Source organism: Cinclus cinclus, chromosome 8, assembly GCF_963662255.1.
Source record: "Cinclus cinclus chromosome 8, bCinCin1.1, whole genome shotgun sequence".
Lineage (NCBI taxonomy): Eukaryota > Metazoa > Chordata > Aves > Passeriformes > Cinclidae > Cinclus > Cinclus cinclus.
In genome coordinates this window covers 20980408-20999497 of record NC_085053.1, presented here as the reverse complement: position 1 = coordinate 20999497, position 19090 = coordinate 20980408, and the positions used below count along the sequence as shown (strand labels likewise).

The 19090-nt window shown below is 46.2% G+C and overlaps 1 protein-coding gene across 3 annotated transcripts in view; it reads right to left on the bottom strand.

Annotated features, from left to right (window-relative positions):
* The window catches only part of RNF220 (ring finger protein 220), a 211820-nt gene extending 199503 nt beyond the window's left edge, over positions 1 to 12317 (bottom strand). For all 3 annotated transcript variants that reach the window (XM_062497111.1, XM_062497112.1, XM_062497113.1), the window contains exon 1: positions 11693 to 12317. In XM_062497111.1, coding sequence (XP_062353095.1) covers positions 11693 to 12317 — 625 coding nt within the window. The remainder of the gene's footprint in view (positions 1 to 11692) is intronic.
* Positions 12318 to 19090: the final 6773 nt, after the last annotated feature.

Below are 19090 nucleotides of genomic sequence, written 5' to 3'. Positions count from 1 at the left end.
AGTTGCAAAACAAGCTCTGCCTGAGCTATTCAACCTGTCTTGCACACACACAGCCTCTCCTCCCATACTCCCAGCTCTCTGCAAGCTGCCTAGAGCCTTTGGGGCACGACAGGCTCTCCTGCATGCAGTAGCTCCTTCCCAGCCAGGAAACATGCTGACAAAAGGGATTGGAGCAGCACTTTACTATAAACTGGGTGCCACAAGTAAACTGAGCATCCTTGAGATGGCAACTGCAGAGTCACCAGTCCACTCCCCTGTTGCTCACTGCTGCTGTTGTGTCATATTGTACCACTCACAGACTTAGGAATTTTGTCCACAAGGATTAAAAATATTCACTTTCGTTTTGTAAAATCTGACTATGACCAAGCACCTGGGTAGATGTACCCATCACCCTGTCACCCCATCGCCTCTCAGATAGATCTCTGAGCCACAGTGAACACTGTTCATACTCCAGCAATGGCAAAAGGAACCCACCCACACAAAGCAAGAGATCTTTGTTTTTCCAGCAGAGCTCAAGGAGTTAAATCCCTCTCCCTTCCCCCCCATCTTTAGATCAGCCCTGGTTGCCAATGAGGACTCATCGAAACACCACCAGGCTGGGCCTGTCAGGAAGGAAACCAGCGCGTCCAGAGTTTTGTTGTTCTAAAGACTTTTTTTTAAATTTTATTTTACTGCTCAGGAAGGAAGCCAGAGCTTGCGCTTCACTCCAAGAATGTTGATTACTCATCCTTCCCTGCATTATTTCTTTTATCTCTCACTTTTATCTACCTTACTCCAAATTTTTACCCCCAATTCTTTCTCTACCATTCCTAGCCACCACTTTCAGCTGTTCATCCAAGTTTCATTAAAAAATACATTTTGGCAATTGTTTCCTCAGAAAGAAATCCAATTTGTCATGTTTATTAAACAAGCCTCCATCCCTCCCCCTACGCAGGGGGAGGCACCACAGTTATGACCACTGCTCAAGGATCTGGGCACTACAAAACATGACCACAACCACCCTCATCTGGAGAATATCATAATCCCTGCATTAGATACAGACGATGAGAAATTACTCTGCTTGTCCAAGGTCAACAGAGTCCACAACACAAGCACAACCTATGCTCAGGGCTTTGCCCAGGCAGCCCTTCCCTCTTCCTGCTCTGCATGGCTGCGAGGATTAGGCACGCTCAGCTCTGCCAGTAATTGTGTCCTTCATCTTCAAAACCCCCCCACCAGTCAAGCTAGAAAAGAGCAACACAAGAATCGGTATGTGATGAGTTGATGACACATTTCCTTAGGTGCAAAAAAATGTGGGTCCTGGATCACACAAATGTCAGTGAGCCACCTGAGTACATAGCAGAAAGACTATCAGCAAGTACTGTCTAACTGCCTTCTCCTTCCAGGCTCTGCAAAATCCATCACACCACCCGGGGGTTTCCTTTTCTTCTTTACCCAGGTGCAGCTAACAACCCAGACACAACTGGCAACACCTGGGAGAACACACACACAGATGTTTCTCATTGACATCATAACCTTCCCCAGCCTTCACCAGCATGTGTGTACACCCCAGGGTGGGTGTCCAGGTGGGAGACACACATTGTGTCCTCGCAGTGTTCCCAAAGAGATGACCAAAGGTAAAGTGTTTTTGGGGGGGGGTTTTTGTTTTGTTTTGTTTTAATTTCTTTCTTCCTTGAGATACGGCACAAACCTGGGAGCTGATCTGGACCACACCATCCACAGCTTCCCCAGGCTCCTACACCCACAACATCTCTGTTACACACGAGTAAGGCCAATGCAAGCTCTCTCTGCCCAGCTCTGTCTTGCTCTAATACAATCCTCCCCTGTTTCCACAGTTAACGCATTGTTTTCATTTTAAGAGGGGAAAATAATGAGATGGTGGGAACGTTACTTCTGGCTAATGGAGACAGAGATCTGCAGACTTTCATAGCTTACTTTTTCCAGTATATCCTAGTCCTGATCCAAATATCATCATACTTATTTCAGTCCTGGACCAAATGTGGGACTGGACACAACACATTGGCCAAATTAAGACAGAAATAACTTGTAGAATTTTTCTACTTCACACTCTCTCTAACACCTCTTGCTGACATTAAATTTCTGGCCTGCAGATGCCCTGCTTCCCACATTACTGAATGTCCCAGCGCCTTCAACCACAGCTTCCCTGAAAACGTTAGCCTCAAATCTCGAGTGAAGGCAGGCTGCCCATCACCTCCCCCCTTCCATAATCAAAACAGCTCTTTGAGAGCAACACTTTTGTGCACGAACCTAAATAAGCAGAAAAGAAGGAGCAGCACAGATGAGAGCAACCAGTCCCGAGGAGCAGAGCTGGCAGGGCAATGCCAGCTGTCCTGTACAGACTACATGCTGAGCAAAGTGCAAATCTCAGGGCAAAGAAGCAGGGTTGTAAGAGTTTGACTGGCCATTCTCCCCTTCTCTTGTCTAAGGGACACCTCCTGATGTATGAATCCACTCAGGCTGGCAACTTCTTGATTGTAACCATTAAGTTTCTTTGCTCCTTTTCAGCACAGGGTTATCCAGGTCACTGATTGCACCTTCATCTCCCCAGGAAAAAAAAATAAAAAAAATAAAAAATAAAAAGCATCAGTGGTCAAGCTGCCTCCTCAGGGAGGCTGAAGACAAGTGCTCAGGAGGTAAAAGCTGCCACCCTGGCTAAGGACTTTGCTAGAGGCTTATCTCCCAGCTACAGTGCTGGAAATACGAAGTGAGGCTGGTTTGCAATCAGAAGAATAAACAAGGGAAGGAAGTGAACTTCTGCAGCACCCCCCTGGATGGTGCTGCAGAGTTTGGATCTCTCTGACCTGCACTGATATCCAATTCCCAGGATTTCCACCCATCCACAGCCATCATGAGATGGCCCTTGTGAGATTCCCCACACTGCAAACAGTGAGAGGGAGACAAGGTTCTCTCTAGCCTGCATAGGCCAAAGGTTGGGCTGGGTGTGGGGCAGCTCTGCTGTAGCACAGCCAGGCCACCCTGATAAGGCTTCCACTCACCCAGCCAGAGGTGCAGCACCCAGGGTGCCATTCACCCTCCTCCTCTCTCACTCACAAACACCCTTGCATCACCTCCTGAACAACATGGGAGTTCGCATGGGGCCTCCCGTAGGAAATTTTGTGGAGCATCCCCCTGAACAGGACTGACTCCTAAAGAAATCTTCAATACTGGAAACCAGGTTGGAGAACAAGGCAAAGCTGTGATCTGGTACCAGGTTTCTTCCCATCCCTGCACAACCACCAAAGCAGGCTCTCTGCAATGAGGGATGATTATCCTATGCGTCCTGATAGCGAGGGATGCTACAGGACAGACAATTTCACATTCTAAATGGCTTTGCAAGTTGTTTCCTAAAGCACGGGGAAACAATATAAAAATCAGATGAAAAGGTTGGTTGAGTCTTTTTTAATTAAAAATACCTTAATTTAAATCAAAGTCCCAAAAATCCCAGTAGAAAGAAATGGCAGTGCCCTTTTACTTGCTACTCTGTTTACAAAACAAATTGCTTTTGGGAAGGCACAGGGAGGCTTCACCTCAGGAGCTCTGCCCTGATTTCAGCACTTTCTGATTTAGTTTTCATACAAGTTGCACGAAGCCTTCACCTGCCTCCCAAAGAACAAGCCCATCCTTGGAGAGCCAGCTGTGCCAGCCAGCCCAGCAGCTGCAGCTGGATCTGTCCTGCCAGCCTCACCCTGTCCAGGACTGTGGCACTGCACTTCCAGAAAGCCTAGGCAACGCTGAAGGGTTGCACCTGAGAAAAGCTTATGCACAAAAGCTCTTGAGTCCTTCTAAACTGAAAACTTAATGTGGTTACTCTGGTGAGATATAGTTCTCAAGAATCAGTGCTGCTGGGGGATAACCAAGGACTCATTTTCCAGCTCTTCCTTTTAGAGACATCCAGATACACTTGGTGCCTTCCTTTTCCCACTTAAGAGCAGCCCAGGATTCACAAGAAAGAGTATAAAACACATTCTTGCTCTGCAGTTCAGTGCAAAAGCTGCTCTCAGCCTGAAGTTAGCAAAAAAAGGGAAAGTTTTAAAGCAATACTGATTAGAAATTATGTCTCAAGTGAGGAAAAATATGATGAAAGTGTCCCACACCTGAACTCCACAAGCAGTTCTACATTCAGCAGGACTCCCTGCCATGTTATCTGCATTTAGGACAATAAATCTCTCCTTGCTTTGCTCCTCCCCAACATTGTTTTTCTCCCTCTTCTGTTGCTCTGGCCACTGCTGCAATTCAAGATGCCAGCACATGGTCAAAGGAGAGAAGAAAGCGATGGCTAAGAAGAACTCCCAGATTATCACAACCACCCTCATGTTTTTAAAAGACAGAACAAATGAAATGGAGAGATACAGATAGTACCAAACCCAGTAGTACTTTTTCAGCCAGAGCTTTCCTTGATTTGAGGGCTGGGTCAATCTGGCCAGCAAATACCCAATACCTGACCAACAACAGAAAAATAACTCAGTTGTAAAAAAACCTGAATTCAGGGTGATGAATTTGTCCCAAAAGTCTGTCACCTGTGAGTTTCTACACTCAGGCCAGCAAAGCCAAGCAGGAAAAAAAGTGATGTTTCATTAACGGGGAGAAAGATTCATACACAGCTTACATGTGTAGATTTACAAAGGAACACATGCCTTTTTCCAGAGGATGATGTGCAGGAATCTGATCCTGTATTAAATTTCCCAAATAGAAATCCTTTATTTCTGAAGAATTTCAACTGCTCTGCATATGATGAAAAATGTCCTCAAAAGTCCCCAAATCTGCTATTCCACCCTGAAGAAGAAGGGGGAAACATTCACAGGTTCACAGGCTGTCAAGCACACTGACATGATAGAAAACCACCAGTGACATGAACCAGAGGATAAAAATAATCACAATTTGCTATCAGTGGCTGCTTTTCTTGGAATATGGTATTAAAAGGAAACAACTTTGTTCCCACTATGAATTTGCATTAGAAATCCATAACAAAAATAAAGCTTAATATTATACGAATGGGTACAGTTCTCTATAGTGCTCCTGATGCAGATTAAAGTTAGATAGATCTTAGATGACAGTTATTTACCTCAGTCTAGCACCATGTATGCACAAAAAGAATTTATTTTATAGCTGCAGATATTAGCCAGAAAAAAGAGATGAGAGGAAATCTTACAGTCTCATGTAAAATATAATTATGTCTGTTTTCTACTCCTTGGAAGGCAAACAAAGAGAAAAAAATGAATCTGCTGCTAGCATTTAATGGGACTTTTCTAAATGATATCAAACAAATAACAACCAGAAGCGATTAACTAACACCTTCTCTTCTATTTTTTTCATTGGAGAATTCCAAAAACATTAAGATTTGTCGCCTTGAACACTTTCAGTCCTATAGAGCAGGATTAGGCCCATGTCTGACTATGCCTCTTTCTTTCAAGACCTTCAAAATATCAAGGAAAGAAAAATAAATCATAGAGACACTAATGCCTATTCTCTCCCTTCTGAAGTGTTCGCCCTCCCCCTGCTTCTCACAATTCCTTATGCACTTACCACCAGTCAACCAGGAAACTGCTGCTAACTTTTGAATTTTGCAAGTTAGCAAGTAAAATAATAAAACAATGTTTTAACTGTCAGAGATCCTGGCTCACAAAGTGCACTTTGGTCATTTCCTTTAATAACTGTAGTTTAGTAGTAATGATTTATAATAGTTCATAATATTCTACTAACTGTACTATATTAATAATACTAATACTTTGCCCTTGCCTAGCGTCTTCTGTCAGAAGATATCAAAGCGGCACGCTCCGCTGTGAGGGAGGTATCACTACTCCCCCGTTAGGGATCGGGAAACCGTGACTCCAAGCCATGCCCCAGGTCAGGATTCCCGATCCCCAGCACAGCACGGCAGCCGCCAAGTCTGCCTGCACTTCTCCTGCCGCAATCCTCTGACAGCAGTCGGGTCTGATCGATGGGGCTGAAGATTTAATGTGATTCATTCCTTCTCGAAAAGCAAGGTTTGGCCAGTGGTTTGGGGGGACGCGGTTTTGATGGGAAATACCGAGCAAGGTGTGTGTGTGGGGGGGGGGGGGTTCCCTGCAATTGTACAATAAGTACCCTCCTGCCAGCATCCAGGCACACAGGGCAAAAGAGGAGCGATAAATATTTACTGCATCCGTGCCCATCTCTCCATCAGGAGATGAATAAATAGAACATTTCGGTGTTGCTCAGCTCTCCGAAGACAGTGGTTACAGCAGCTCCCGGGGAGTCCAAAAAGGAAGAGAGAAGGCACGAGTCATCTCTGGCATGGCAGAGATGACATGAAGGCTGGCCGGATGGCAGCGGCTGCACGGGGAAACATTTTGGAGGAGAAAACAGCCCCAGCCCTCCCCCTCAAACGATCAATTAAAAACCATCCTTCTGCCGAGAGCGGGCTGCGAGGAGCAGCGCCCGGCCGGGCTCTGCATGACAATTGACGGGAAGGGGAGGCCGGGGGAGGCAGCCCTAGCCCTCCTCTCACCATGGTGATTAGGTATTCCGAGTGCGCCAGATAGCCCCAAATAACAGAAAGAGAAATATAAACTGGAGACCGGCAGATCCAAGGGAGGCCAGATGGCCCCGCAGCCGGCAGGGGCTGCTCCCATCCAGCCCTTCCCCACTTTTAACTGTTCAAACATTTCTTTATCCCGACAAGACAATTAAGCCGAACAGCACGGAAAGGAGTCTCGGCAACAGTTTGCAGAGGGAGAGGGAAGGTTGCTGCCAGAAAAGGAGGTGATTGCTGCGTGCTCCAAGACCTCCATGCAGCACGCTTTACTCCACAAGGATGGTGTGTATTTGGTGGAGCAACAGGGATGGATGCATGGTCGTCATCTCATGCTACTGCCCACCTGCCTGCCCAGCCCTTCCAAAATTCCACTGTTGCTTCTTCACTCCTACATCACCCAGGGCACTGCACGACAGAAAGAAACGTTCCACTCTATTTAATTAATTATTTCATAAACTGAGTGAAATTTGCCATTTCCTATTAATTGTGGCTGATTATGATTAGCAATAAAGCAGCACTTCATGTTAGACACCAAATTTCACCATCCTTGGAAGTGGTGCATCCCAGAGGGAAGAGTTGTGAGAGATGGACGTATGGACATGTGCATTCCATCTCCAATCCATTGTTCCACCACAAAAAACAAACCTTCTTCCCCCCCAGAACATGTACGTGGACACAAAGAGCTCTCTACATAGGTCACAACACAAATCCCAACGCGTCTGAGCAAGCAAGTGACTGCACAGACAGCCCTCAATATGATTTCCAAAGCACCACATTATTCAGGAATTCATGCTGTGGTCATCATAGCCCTGATGTCCATCACCTGAAGTGCAATTTACATTTGATCAATAACAAACCAGTTGTTTCAAAAGGAAAACTAACTCTGGGCTAGAGATGTTCTTCAAAACCCCAGAGTGGAACAAAGAGCTCATAAATACATCACACAACTTCTCCTGCAGAAAAGAAATCAGTTGGAGCACAAACTATGCCTAAGGTGAAATATGGTTATCAAAACTAATAGTAATCAAAATAACGTTTATATAATCACCTGTACAACACTCAGCAGACCCAAGGGATGAGCAAGGATCCCAGTCTGCTCCCAACTCAAATGCTCATCCCCTGGGCACAGCAGGAGCTGGACAATGGCCACCGGCAAGAGCAGGGAAAATGAGACTTGGAGAGCCAGACTCTGGCCAAAGGATGAAAACTGAATCAGTGGCCGGGATATAGAGGATCACCTTCACACACTGGTCTGTGCTCCACCACTAGTCACAGACAACACATGATGGAGACCAAGCAGCAGACAGTAATGGGAAACCATCTTCTGTGGTCCCAGGGAGGCTGGGGGCATGGGCTGCCTCACAGGGATGGCAGAGGTCTCTGCTCTGATAAGATCCAGTTCTGTCAGGAGCACCTGGCTTCGGCAATGACCTCTGCCTGTCACTTTGCGGGAAAGCAATGCCACAGGAACTGGGTACTATGACTGAAGGACATTGAGACAGATTTTATTAGAAGTAAAAAAACAGGAATCTTTCTTTTTTTCCCCCTGATTTTAAAATAGGGCTATAGATCTCTTTTGCAGAAAGGAACGTGCCATTTATTTCCACTCCTTCTAGGAATCTCAATTATTGTACGCTTATTAAAGCAAACCCATAAAATACGTCTTCCAGTGCCTTTAACACATGCTTTACAAGAAGCTCCTAAACTTTAACAAATGGCATTATTTTTCTCAGCAAGCACCTAAGGGAATGGGGCCATCCAGTACATGGTACATTGGCTTATCCCTGGAAAGGCTCCACTTTTCCACATGTTCCCTGTATACTCCATCACTCTGGATGTCCTAAATACTCACATTGTACAGCAAGAGATGACTTACCTAAATGCAGACATCTCAGCCCAATTTACTGATTAACAGAGTGCAGTCCCACCCAAAAGCACCCCAAAGATGTTATCCCTTTGTGGGATGCAGGGTATGGGTCCAAGCATCATCCTGCTTTAAAAGTAAGGAAAGGTTTATGCAAAAGGCTGAGCAACCTTTACTGCATGAACACATTTCTTATGGGGCCAGGTGCTAATCTGGAATACAGCAGAACATATCACAAATAATTTTACTGAATTCTGCTAATATCTTCCACTGGTGAAAGCAGGCTGAGACTTTCCTGTCACGCTGCAGAGGACAAAATAAGCACCTTCCAAACACTCTTTGACATGCAAATGTCTCACTTTGATCCTTGTTTTCTTGCACAGTCTTCCAAGCAAAAACCTATTTTTCAGGGAAAGTAAAGCTCAATTATCACCTTTTATTAAAAAAAAAAAAAAAAACAGAAAAGGAGGAAGAATTTCTCTAGATAATCACCATTTAAGCTATACGGTGAAGCTAATATTTTAATGATCTATTCAAAAAAGGCTCCTGTGCAGTGGAACACGCAGGGCAATAATAGTAATTCAGCTTCCATGTAACACAAATCCTTACAGCAATCTGAAAAACACGCCGAAACTATGAAGCTCTGTAAACCTGAAAAGCACCCGTTAGACATGGGAAGGTGTTGTTTATCTAATAAAATTTTACAATTTTTCCTTGCAGTTGTAGAAAAGCCTAATTACATTTTTACCTTGAAGCTACAGCCACCTACCTGCTCCATACGGAGCACAAGCAGGCAGCTTTTACAAAGGGTTATATATAACAGTTACACAAGGAACCCACAAAACTTCTCAGAGACAACAAACCCCCAAAGTACACATTCCTACAGAAACTTCAAAAATATATCTGTAAATGCTAATGCAAAAAAAATTATCACCATTCTATCTACAAACTGTGGTCTCTCAAATTCTTCAATTCAGAATTTTCTGTTTTCTGATGGCCAGCATCAAAGACCATTAGGATCCTCTAAAAGCTCCACAACTTGGTCTCAGCCTCCAGCAAACACACCAAATAAACTTGCCATCTTAATGGAGCAAAGTTTCTGTGGTGCAGTGTCTATATGTGAAAGGAATATGATACAGAGCCAACAGACATATTTAGTGTGCATCATCCTGGTAGTTACAGAAAAAATTTAAGGTTGATGATGTATTAGGAATACCGCATTTGATCAGCTCTACCATGCAGAAAAGCACCTTAGAGAAATTAAACATGGTAACAAAAAAATGCAACAAAACACCTTCCACTTCTGCCCAAGTTTTCCAAGCTTCCTGAGAAGTTTTTTATTCTGCTTCCTTTCCCTGGCAAGTCCCCTGCCACGGCACTGGCAGCAGCACTGGCACTCAGTGTCAGCCTGCCTGTGTCTGTGCAAAGCCCCGTCTGCTCCCAGAAGGAGCAGACCCGCGTCCGGCACACGCTCTTGGCAAAGGCAAGGCACAGCGATGGAAGTGGATGCGTCTGTCTGTCCACAGCTGTGCTCCATGTGGTCTAATTCATTTAACAGATTTACTTTTTTAAATGGGGTATCTGACAGGATTTTGCCAGCAAGATCCATAGCAGCTGATGTGCTCTAAATTCATTTAGCCAGCGGACCCTCTCCTCCGCCACTATCTCTCGGAGTACTCTTTGGAGCAAGCTTCATTTTCCCAGCCAGGTTATATCGATAAGGGAAAGAGCATCAAAAAAGATGTCTCTAAGCCTTGCCATCTCACCTGCCTCCCCCGTGGATAATTATATTACCAGCTTCCACATATCCACATGCGCTCCCACCTACAGCCACTTTCCCTACAGACCCAAAAGGAGAGAGAGGAGATGCTTAACAATGAAAGGAGCTTATGACACAAAATGTAGCACAGTCGGGGGTGGATCAGAAGGAGAGGGGGGAGAAACACAAGAGATCACACTGGTACTGCAAGAAATACACAGTTCCTGCCATCAGTGGGAATTGTCCTACCCTCGCAAACGCCGACAATAAAAGACACACTTGCAGCATATTTCAAAACCAAAGAGCGATGGATTTAAAAGGCAGGTTGATTTTATGATGACTTTTATTGAAAAGGTACGCTGGGTTTAGGCAGATGTCTTTTAGCACCGGTAAGTTAGCACAGTGCCTAATTCAAGGAGACAGCCTGAGGAAGCAGCGCCGACAGGGGAGAGAGAGCCACAATGTCTCTATTACTCTCCTTGGTATCATAAAGGGGAGAAGAAAAATCACATCTGAAAGGGAGAGGAAGAAACGGTGCAGCAGGTTTTTGTTTAAAAAAAAAGTAATAATAATAATAACAACAACAATAATAAAATTGTTTTCTATTAATAATATTCAACAGAACAAAGGAGCCCATGAGAAAAGCAAACCACGCACTCCTTGATTAGATGTCTGGGTTTACAGGAAAAGTCTAACCATCTAATCCTAAGTTAGCACTCTTCCTTGGAGTACCAGGCTCTGTTGCCCCCAGACCACTCCCCAGGGCAGGTCACCTCCCAGCTCTGCAAGCCTGGAAGCCTGCCCTTCATGAAGGACAGCTCTGAGCCTCTGTGCAGGCAACTCCACAAGGGACAAGGTGATGGGGGAACAGGGAGTTACAGTCATGAACTAGTGGACTGGGTTCCTTCAGTCCAATCACTGGCCTGAAAAAGGGCACATCACCTTTCAACAGGCACCAAAATGGGGGAAGCAGAGAAAGCACATGATGCAACAGCTTATTGAATCATAAAGACAATTTGTGTTTGTCTTAAAGAGGGACCCTCAGTGGCCAACAATATTCTTCAGTTAATCAGAGGAAAAGGTGCTTTTGTCCTAAGCTGAGGTATGAATCCTCATGGCTGGTAATGCATTTGCTCCAAGAATGGTGTGCATGAAGGAAAGATCAGAAAGAAACTGAAGAAGCAGGGGGCACATGCTTGCTGCAAACTTTGGGAAAGGTCCTGGCTACACATTCCAGCTGCATCCCTGTTTACACACATACCTGTACCAGCACCTATAGCCTCACACTGGTGCATGGACAGCTCTCTGCAGGGTCAACTTCACCTCTCCAGCTGTGTGTTGGAAAGTACCCCACCTTAAAATCTGTCAATATCCTTTTGGAAGAACAAGGCAATATTGCATGGCTGAACCAGCAGGCAGGAAAAGCAGCTTTGCCTCTGCCTCCAGCAAGTCTCACAGCACTCTGGGGCAATCACCTGTTGCGGATCTCAACAAGGCACAATTAAAGAACCACCAAGTCAACAGAGGTACTTACATCTATCACTTCGGTCTTCGGGACTGGATGAGGTCTCACGGTCAGAAATGAGGCCAGAAACAGCAAAGATCTTCTTCCCTGTATCATCAACTTTGAGGGAGCCAGGGGAGCTGGAGGGGAGCTGGGTGCCAAACTCGTACTCCTTCCCATCAGTGTCCGAGAAGCGCAGATGGGGTGAGTCAGTGTCATGGCAGTTTTTGAGGCGCTTGGCCGGTGTAAAGGCTGACTGGTAGCTCTCCCGGTCATCAGTGGATGCAAAGGGGCGGAAAGCCCCAACGCCACTGTGGTTCAACATACTGATCGGGGTGCAGTCCAGGTTGGGGGGTGCAAACTGGGGGTGAAGGTGAAGTAAGGATGGAGGAAAGTCACGGTTTGCAAATGCTCCCGGCACCCCGCCTTGGCGGTGATACATGGAGGCGAAAGTATATGAGCCATTGGTAAAGGGAATGTGCACGTCCTTATCTGCTGACACAGGGACCCCAAAAGGCCTTGGCTGCTGGCAGGGAATGGAAGCATCACGGCTGGCTTCGGCAGTGGAGGCAAGAACCATCAGTGCTGGGGAGGCCAGTGGGTTGGGGAGATAGGGTGAGTTCTCCATCTTGAATGCCGCCCGGTGTAAGTCCATCGGAGTGTCTTTCCTCAGCAGGATCACAAGCAGAACGATCTTCCCCGAAAGGAAAGCAAAGCGATGCCTAGGAATGGAGCGGGGAAAATTACTGGAGCATCATCACCCTTCGAACACTGCAAGGAAACAGAAAGGGAAAGAAAACACAGCCAATTAGGTTTCTGCACTCATTTCTCTGAGATGCTCCAGCAGCAGAGTGGCCACATGTGTTACAAGCCGCTGGCCGGAGATGCGCCACTGTTCTCATTCAAGAAAATCAATAGACAACTTCACACGCTAGTGGAGTCAGCCCTGGCCCTCCAGGTTAAAGGGTACCATCCAGTGCAGATGGATGAAAGACAAACCAAACATAATAACATGCAGATTTAATAATGCAGTAATAAAAAAAATGTTCAGTCTAAAATTAACATAGTAACTCCAAATTATAAGTGGGATTTTATATGGCAAGTGGCACGTATATATCTGCAATAAACTTAAGAAAGCCCCCACATACACACACCCTGCTATTTGCCTGAGGGTTGGGGGTGTAGAACCAACATAAAAATATCCATTGTACACAGTTACCCAAATCAGACAGCGCACACAGTGGTAACTGTGCACGATGCTTGAGACGTACGTAACTGACAGGTATTTTCTCTCGCTCTCACAGTACATATGGGTAGATGTATACTCACACACACAGTACTGAATACCATCATACATATGTATACACACCACTGGAATGTAGGAATGTGGCTGTGTCTGAGTGTGTGTGTGTAAAACACAAACACCCACACGTGCACACGCGGTCCCCATGAGCCAAAAGAGAAGAGACTTCCCCAGTAAAATGCCTGGCGTCTCTGACAATATTTAAAATCATAATGGGTGCTTCTGCCATCTGATCTCTGCAAGCATCTGCCTTTCGGGTCGGGGACAAGAGAGGATGGATCAGTAATTTTAGTTCCTAATGCACTCACTCTTAAGTAGATTTGTAAACTGCCCTGGATGTGCCATTAACATTTAGAGGAAAATGTTAACAAAATTTCTGCTTGCATCTTGCTGAGCCTCCCAGGTTGGCTGCAACCACCCACCCAGCCACAACCCCCTCCCAGGGTGAAAGAAGGGAAAATCCTTCTTTCTCTATCTCCCCCAGTTCGAAGTGCCTTTTTGTGTTGTTATTTTCTCCCCCAATCAATCTCATGCCTTTTCTTTTAAGCTTCCGCCGCCTGCCATTCAGGCCCCACAACCCAGTTTAAAATACAAGGACTATAACTTTGAAACAATATACTGGCCGCTGGAGCTCAAAGGGCCAGAAAAATCATATAATAATAAAAAGCTGTTACAAATTGTGCCTCTTAAATCCAGAGGGTCAAACATCTCAAATAAAACTTAGTGAAAGAGTGTCTCCCTAATGGAGTGCCTTTTGTACTCCATGAATGAGGGAGCCTAGGTTAACAAAGTGTATGAAATCCAGTCTGGGGCTTTAATGCAGTTCAGTGATAGCATTTCCTCTCTCCCATCCTGTACCCAGCCGCTCCACTGACTGTTATGAATTGTGAAGATGAGTGGACATCATCTCTCTGCTTCCTCATTTGGCACTCATCCTTACAGACATCATTGCTAAATTACCAGATTATGTATCTCGCATTAACGGATTTGCTCTCTTCCAAATTTTAAGTAACTTTCTCGTTGAGCTCTTGCCACAGACAGCAAGGGAGAGAGGAAGAGTGAGGGATGCCAAGGGCAGCCTGGTCAGCACTGCAGTCCTGGGTACACTTGCTCTGCTGCTTCACACAAGGCTGATCAAAATCTGGAGGTCAGAAAACTGCAGCCACTGGCAAATTTGGAGTTTTTGGGGGCTTATATAACCATGCAAATATATATATATATATATATATATATACACACTTATCTATTCAAAGAGATGCATGCAAATAAGCCGCTGTTCTCAGAAATAAACCATCATGCACATGGAAGCAAAACTGAGCAATCACATAAAAACACAGATTTCCAGTGGAAAAAAAAAGAAGGCAACCACCTCTGCCTGCTTTTCTATTTTTACTTGTGCTTTCACACCATTACGTTAAATGTATTTCATAAATTAGTAATCTGGCCGCAACACTTGACACTCCTGTAGGATACTGTGAATCACTATGACCATTTATTCGTTTGCAAACTTCATTACATCGGGAATAAATCAACACATTACAATATCTCAGCCAGCCAAATTTAATTTTTTTTCAGCTCCCACTTCCTTTTTCGTTTTCTTTTGCTCCCTTCTTGCCCAGCACCTCCCCACCCCCCAGCAACATGGACAGATTAGGCTGCGGCGGACCAGTCATTATGAAAATCTATCGTTAATACACTCCCAATGTCAAAATGTCATAGGTTTAAATACAGAACCCAAAAATAAGAAAACTAACTGACCTTCTTAATTAAAAAAATATGGATTGCAGGGTAATCAGCTGGAGGGAATACTTGGGTGCTGGGAAGGCAGTGGGCACAGGTGGAGTGAGGAGCTGCTACTTTTCTGCCTCTATGCTGATTTTTTTTAATTTAGCACCTCACGCAAATCCAGATTAAAATAACTCCAGCTATTGATCTGAGCAGTGGAATTGACATTAATTTTAGTTCACTTCTCACTTTGCAAAGGGATCAATAGGAAGTAATAACAGCTGACATCCCCGCTGAAAGGAGGAGAAAAGACGGGCTAGAGACAGAAATCGAAAAGCAACCAAATAAATCAGCAGCTACTTTTCCACGGCATCAGACAAACTCCAAACAGATTGCAAAAAGTCTTTGTTGAATTAACTAAACAAGGAGTAGAGGGAGGGAGGGTGGAGATCAATCTAGGAAGCTATATAAACTGTCTACCAAGTATGAAGGTTAGAAGCACATACTGAAAACTAACTCTGTTTTTCTTTATTATTATTTTTTATGGCTACCCATATGCATACTAACTGGCTTTTAGTGGAACCCTGTTTAAGGTGTACACAAATTACCTGTGTAATCGTGTATGTTCCTATTAACGAGGCTTAACACGCCAGGACCAAGGCAAATTGTATCAAGAGCCTTCAGCTCTGAACCATAACAAAAAAAAAAAAATCTCTCACCAAGAAACAAGTAGTAATCAGTTCTCTCTGGTTTAGTTTTGAATCCTCTGCTTACAAAGGTTGTAGTATGGTGCTGCATAAGTTAAAAGTCTGATGAAAGTAGGAGAAGCCATGACAGAGCTGCATTTATCATGCATCACAAACACTCACCAAGTGGAGAAAATAGCAGTGACCACTGGTTATAAGTGTAAAACCCACTTGCTAATCAGCCTGCAAAGAAACGCGCTCACATGCAAGCACATGCACACCCCATACATAGCCACCAGATCTGCAAATCTTTTACTAAATGTTACTCAGAGTTCCTATTACTAAATCACCTCTCTGCTATCGATTAAAATAAATAAAACACACCACTCTGGTTTCTACAACAGGTTGCATTTTTGTGGTCTCTCAACCATTTCCAAATGCCAGAGATTAAAGTAATGGGGCAAATTAACGTCTTTCTCCCTCCAGGAAAAAAAAAAAAGTTTTCTTGGGGGAAAAAAATTAATTAACAAGATATAAGGGAGGAAAAAAGATTAAAACATTAGGAAATCCAGGAAAATTGATGATGCATATAAATTAGGAAATACACAGGAAAAAAAAAATCACAATATCCATTTACATTAAAAAGTTTTTCCCCATAAATGTCAAGTAGGAATTTAGAAATATGCTCTGCGCAGAAAAGCCAAAGATTATAAAACAAAATAATGCCAGCTGTTTGGGGATTTAAGTGCTCAAATGGATTATATATTTGAACCAAACTGGATTTCCTTATAATAAATAAAACAAATGCAAGCTCGAAAGCCAACAAAGGAGAGCTCTCATCACTGGATTAAGATACAAAGGAAAAACAGTTAATTTTTTTTCCAACGCGTGAAATATGCCAACTGCAGCCGCACACCCGGACAGCTGCCGTGGAAACCGGTTTAAGGGGGAAAGGAAAAAAATTAGGAGCGCGGTGAGCGGAGGAGGCGGCGGCGGGGCCGGGCGGAGTGGCTCGGGTCCCGGTCCCGGACTGCGCCCCGCTTCTGTTCGGCTGTAAACTTCTTCAAAAAATTGAAGGAAAGAAAATTAAAACATTTTTTATTTATTTTATTTTAATTTTTTTTTAAGGAAAAAAAAAAACGCGGGGAAAAGCCCCCGGGCCTGGAGGGCGCTCCCGCGGTGGCGGCTGCCGGAGGGAGGAAGCACCAGGGATTTGGGAAAACAGAGAAAGAATGGGAAAAAAAAAAACAACAACAACAACAGCAAAAAAAAAAAAACCAACAAAAAAAACCAACCCACAGCCTACCCATGGGTTTGTTGCCGCTTCGCCCCCGGCCCGCATTCCCGGCCCCGCTCCCGACTTGGCGAAATCCAAACGAAATCCTCTCCGGGGGAAGGAAACCGCGCTCCGCCGGGCAGTGCGGGCGGCGGGCGCGCCCCGGTCCCCCACGGTCCCTCACGGTCCCTCACGGTCCCTCACGGTCCCCCACGGTCCCTCACGGTCCCTCACGGTCCCTCACGGCCCCTCCGGGTCCCTCACGGCCCCTCCGGGTCCCTCACGGTCCCTCACGGCCCCTCCGGGTCCCTCACGCCCCCCGCGGGCTGCCAGGCGGGCTCGCACCCGCCCGCCGCCACCTCTCCCTGCCGCTCCTGCTTCTCCTCTCCCTCCCGAGGAGCTTGTTCAATAAACCCAAATAAAATAAAACCCGTCGGGGGTGAGCCCCGGGCTGGAGCCTACCAACACCGCCAAACCCCGCCGCTCCGCGCTCCCCGCCGGCGCATTAAACAGGTGTTCGGCGGGGCCGGGGCTGAGGGCCCGGCCCGGCCCGGCCCGGCCCGGTTCGGCTTGGCTCGCTCCCGCCTGGCCCCGCACGTCCCGCCGGGAAGCGGCGATCGGGACGTAACCGGGGCCGCTCCTCTCCTGTCGCCTCGGGAATTATTCACTCCCGGGGAGGGGGCACCGCCAGCCCTGTCCGTACGGCCCGTTAAGTCGCCTTTCACCCCTCCACTTTTTCTTCCTTTTTAAAACCCGAGTTTCAAAGATCATCAAACGCGAAGATGCCCAGAGTTGTTTGGATTTATTGCAACAATCACTTACCATACACATTTCCTGTGTGGAAGGATAAGCATTCAATACAACTCTTTAAGTAGACAGTTCCTAATGATTTCATTGTGGTCAACCAGATGGTTTTTATGTATTTAGATCTGAAGGTGAAGAATTATTTTCCATGCTTCCAACCTATTTACGGACTTCCCTGGTCTAGAGCTGGGGTTGTTGGTTAAAAGAAAGAAAATCCTGCAATTTCTCGATCGCATCGCTGGATGATCCAGAAAGTTTTCTAAAGAATCTAAAGCAAAAACAGGGATAATTCCTTTCACCTCTTCTGGCTTTCCAAGCTACGCCATTCACATGTGGAGTAATTTTAGCTCATTCGTTGAATAACGCTGCCAATTTAAACCGCCTCTCTACCTTTGTTTTATCTGCAATAATAAAACCAGAACAACACCGCATGTGAGATCCAGGCACTTGGTTCCTACCTGGAAGCAGCCAGGGGCAAGGGCGGCAATCTTTTAGAGATGAAGGACCCGAAGAGGGGCGAGGATGTTGGACAAACTTCAGCCGCGTCCAAAATTAAGCTAAGTGCGACTTAACAACGAGTGGACAAAAAAAAAAAAAAAACAGAAATTATCGGTCTTTGAGCGGGGATCGCGCATTTTGGGGACGGCTTAAAACTGAAGTTCACCGGGGGACTGCGCGATCGCAAAAATGAAAGCTTCGGAGTAAATAAAATTGCTGTCTGGGCAGTGTTGCCTGAACGCACAGAAACCCTGGCGGGTGTTTTGGGTTTAGGCTGGGTTTTGGTTTTTGTATTTTTTTCCCTCGATACTTTTATTGCAAAATAAAAGACTAAGTTTGTATATTTTAAAGGGAAAAAAAAAACCATAAACAAAAAAACCCCAAAACAACAAACCCCTAGGTGGATGCGTGGATCTGCTTATTTCCTTTGAAAAAAGTTTTTGTTTTGCAGCTGCTGGGAAATGAAATTGTCGCTGCCCAGAGCTACCGCCGAGAGAGCGAGCGCCGGGAGCAGCGGAGGGAAGCGAGGAAATAACTGCCCAGCTTGCCCCACCGAAAAATACGGAAGAAAAAGAAAAGGGAAAAAAAATAGTTTAAAAAAACTGTATCTATTTGGGAGCGAGGAATCTGCGCCGGTCTCCGGGTCCGGCCGGGCTCCCCCTCGCCGTGCGCGGTCCCCAGCCGGGCTGCCGCGGCGGTCCCCGGCACCTGATCCCCCTGGTGGCTACCGGTCCCCCTCGGAAAGCCACTGGGGGGGGAGAGGGGGGGAGGATCCGGGCAGCTCGGGGCTCGCCGAGGGTGCGGGGGGGGCCCCCTTTTATCTGCCTTTCCCCTCGGCATTACCATGCCGATCCCCACCCACCCGGCCCTCCCCGCGGCCGGCGCGGCTCCCTGCCGCCGCCGAGCCGCCCGGCTTCCCCGGCTCTGGGGAGGAAGAAGGAGGAAGAGGGAAAGGGCGCGGGGGCTGGGATGGAGGTAGGAGGGGGGGTTGAAACTTGCCCTGCAAAGTTTGCGTGTGGCCGGGCGGGCGCGGTGGCCGGTACTCACGGTGCGGCTGGCGGCGGGCGCTGCGCGGAGCTGGCGGCGTGCGGGGAGCGGGGCAGTCCCGGGCGTGCTGGCCCCGCTGCCCGCCCGCC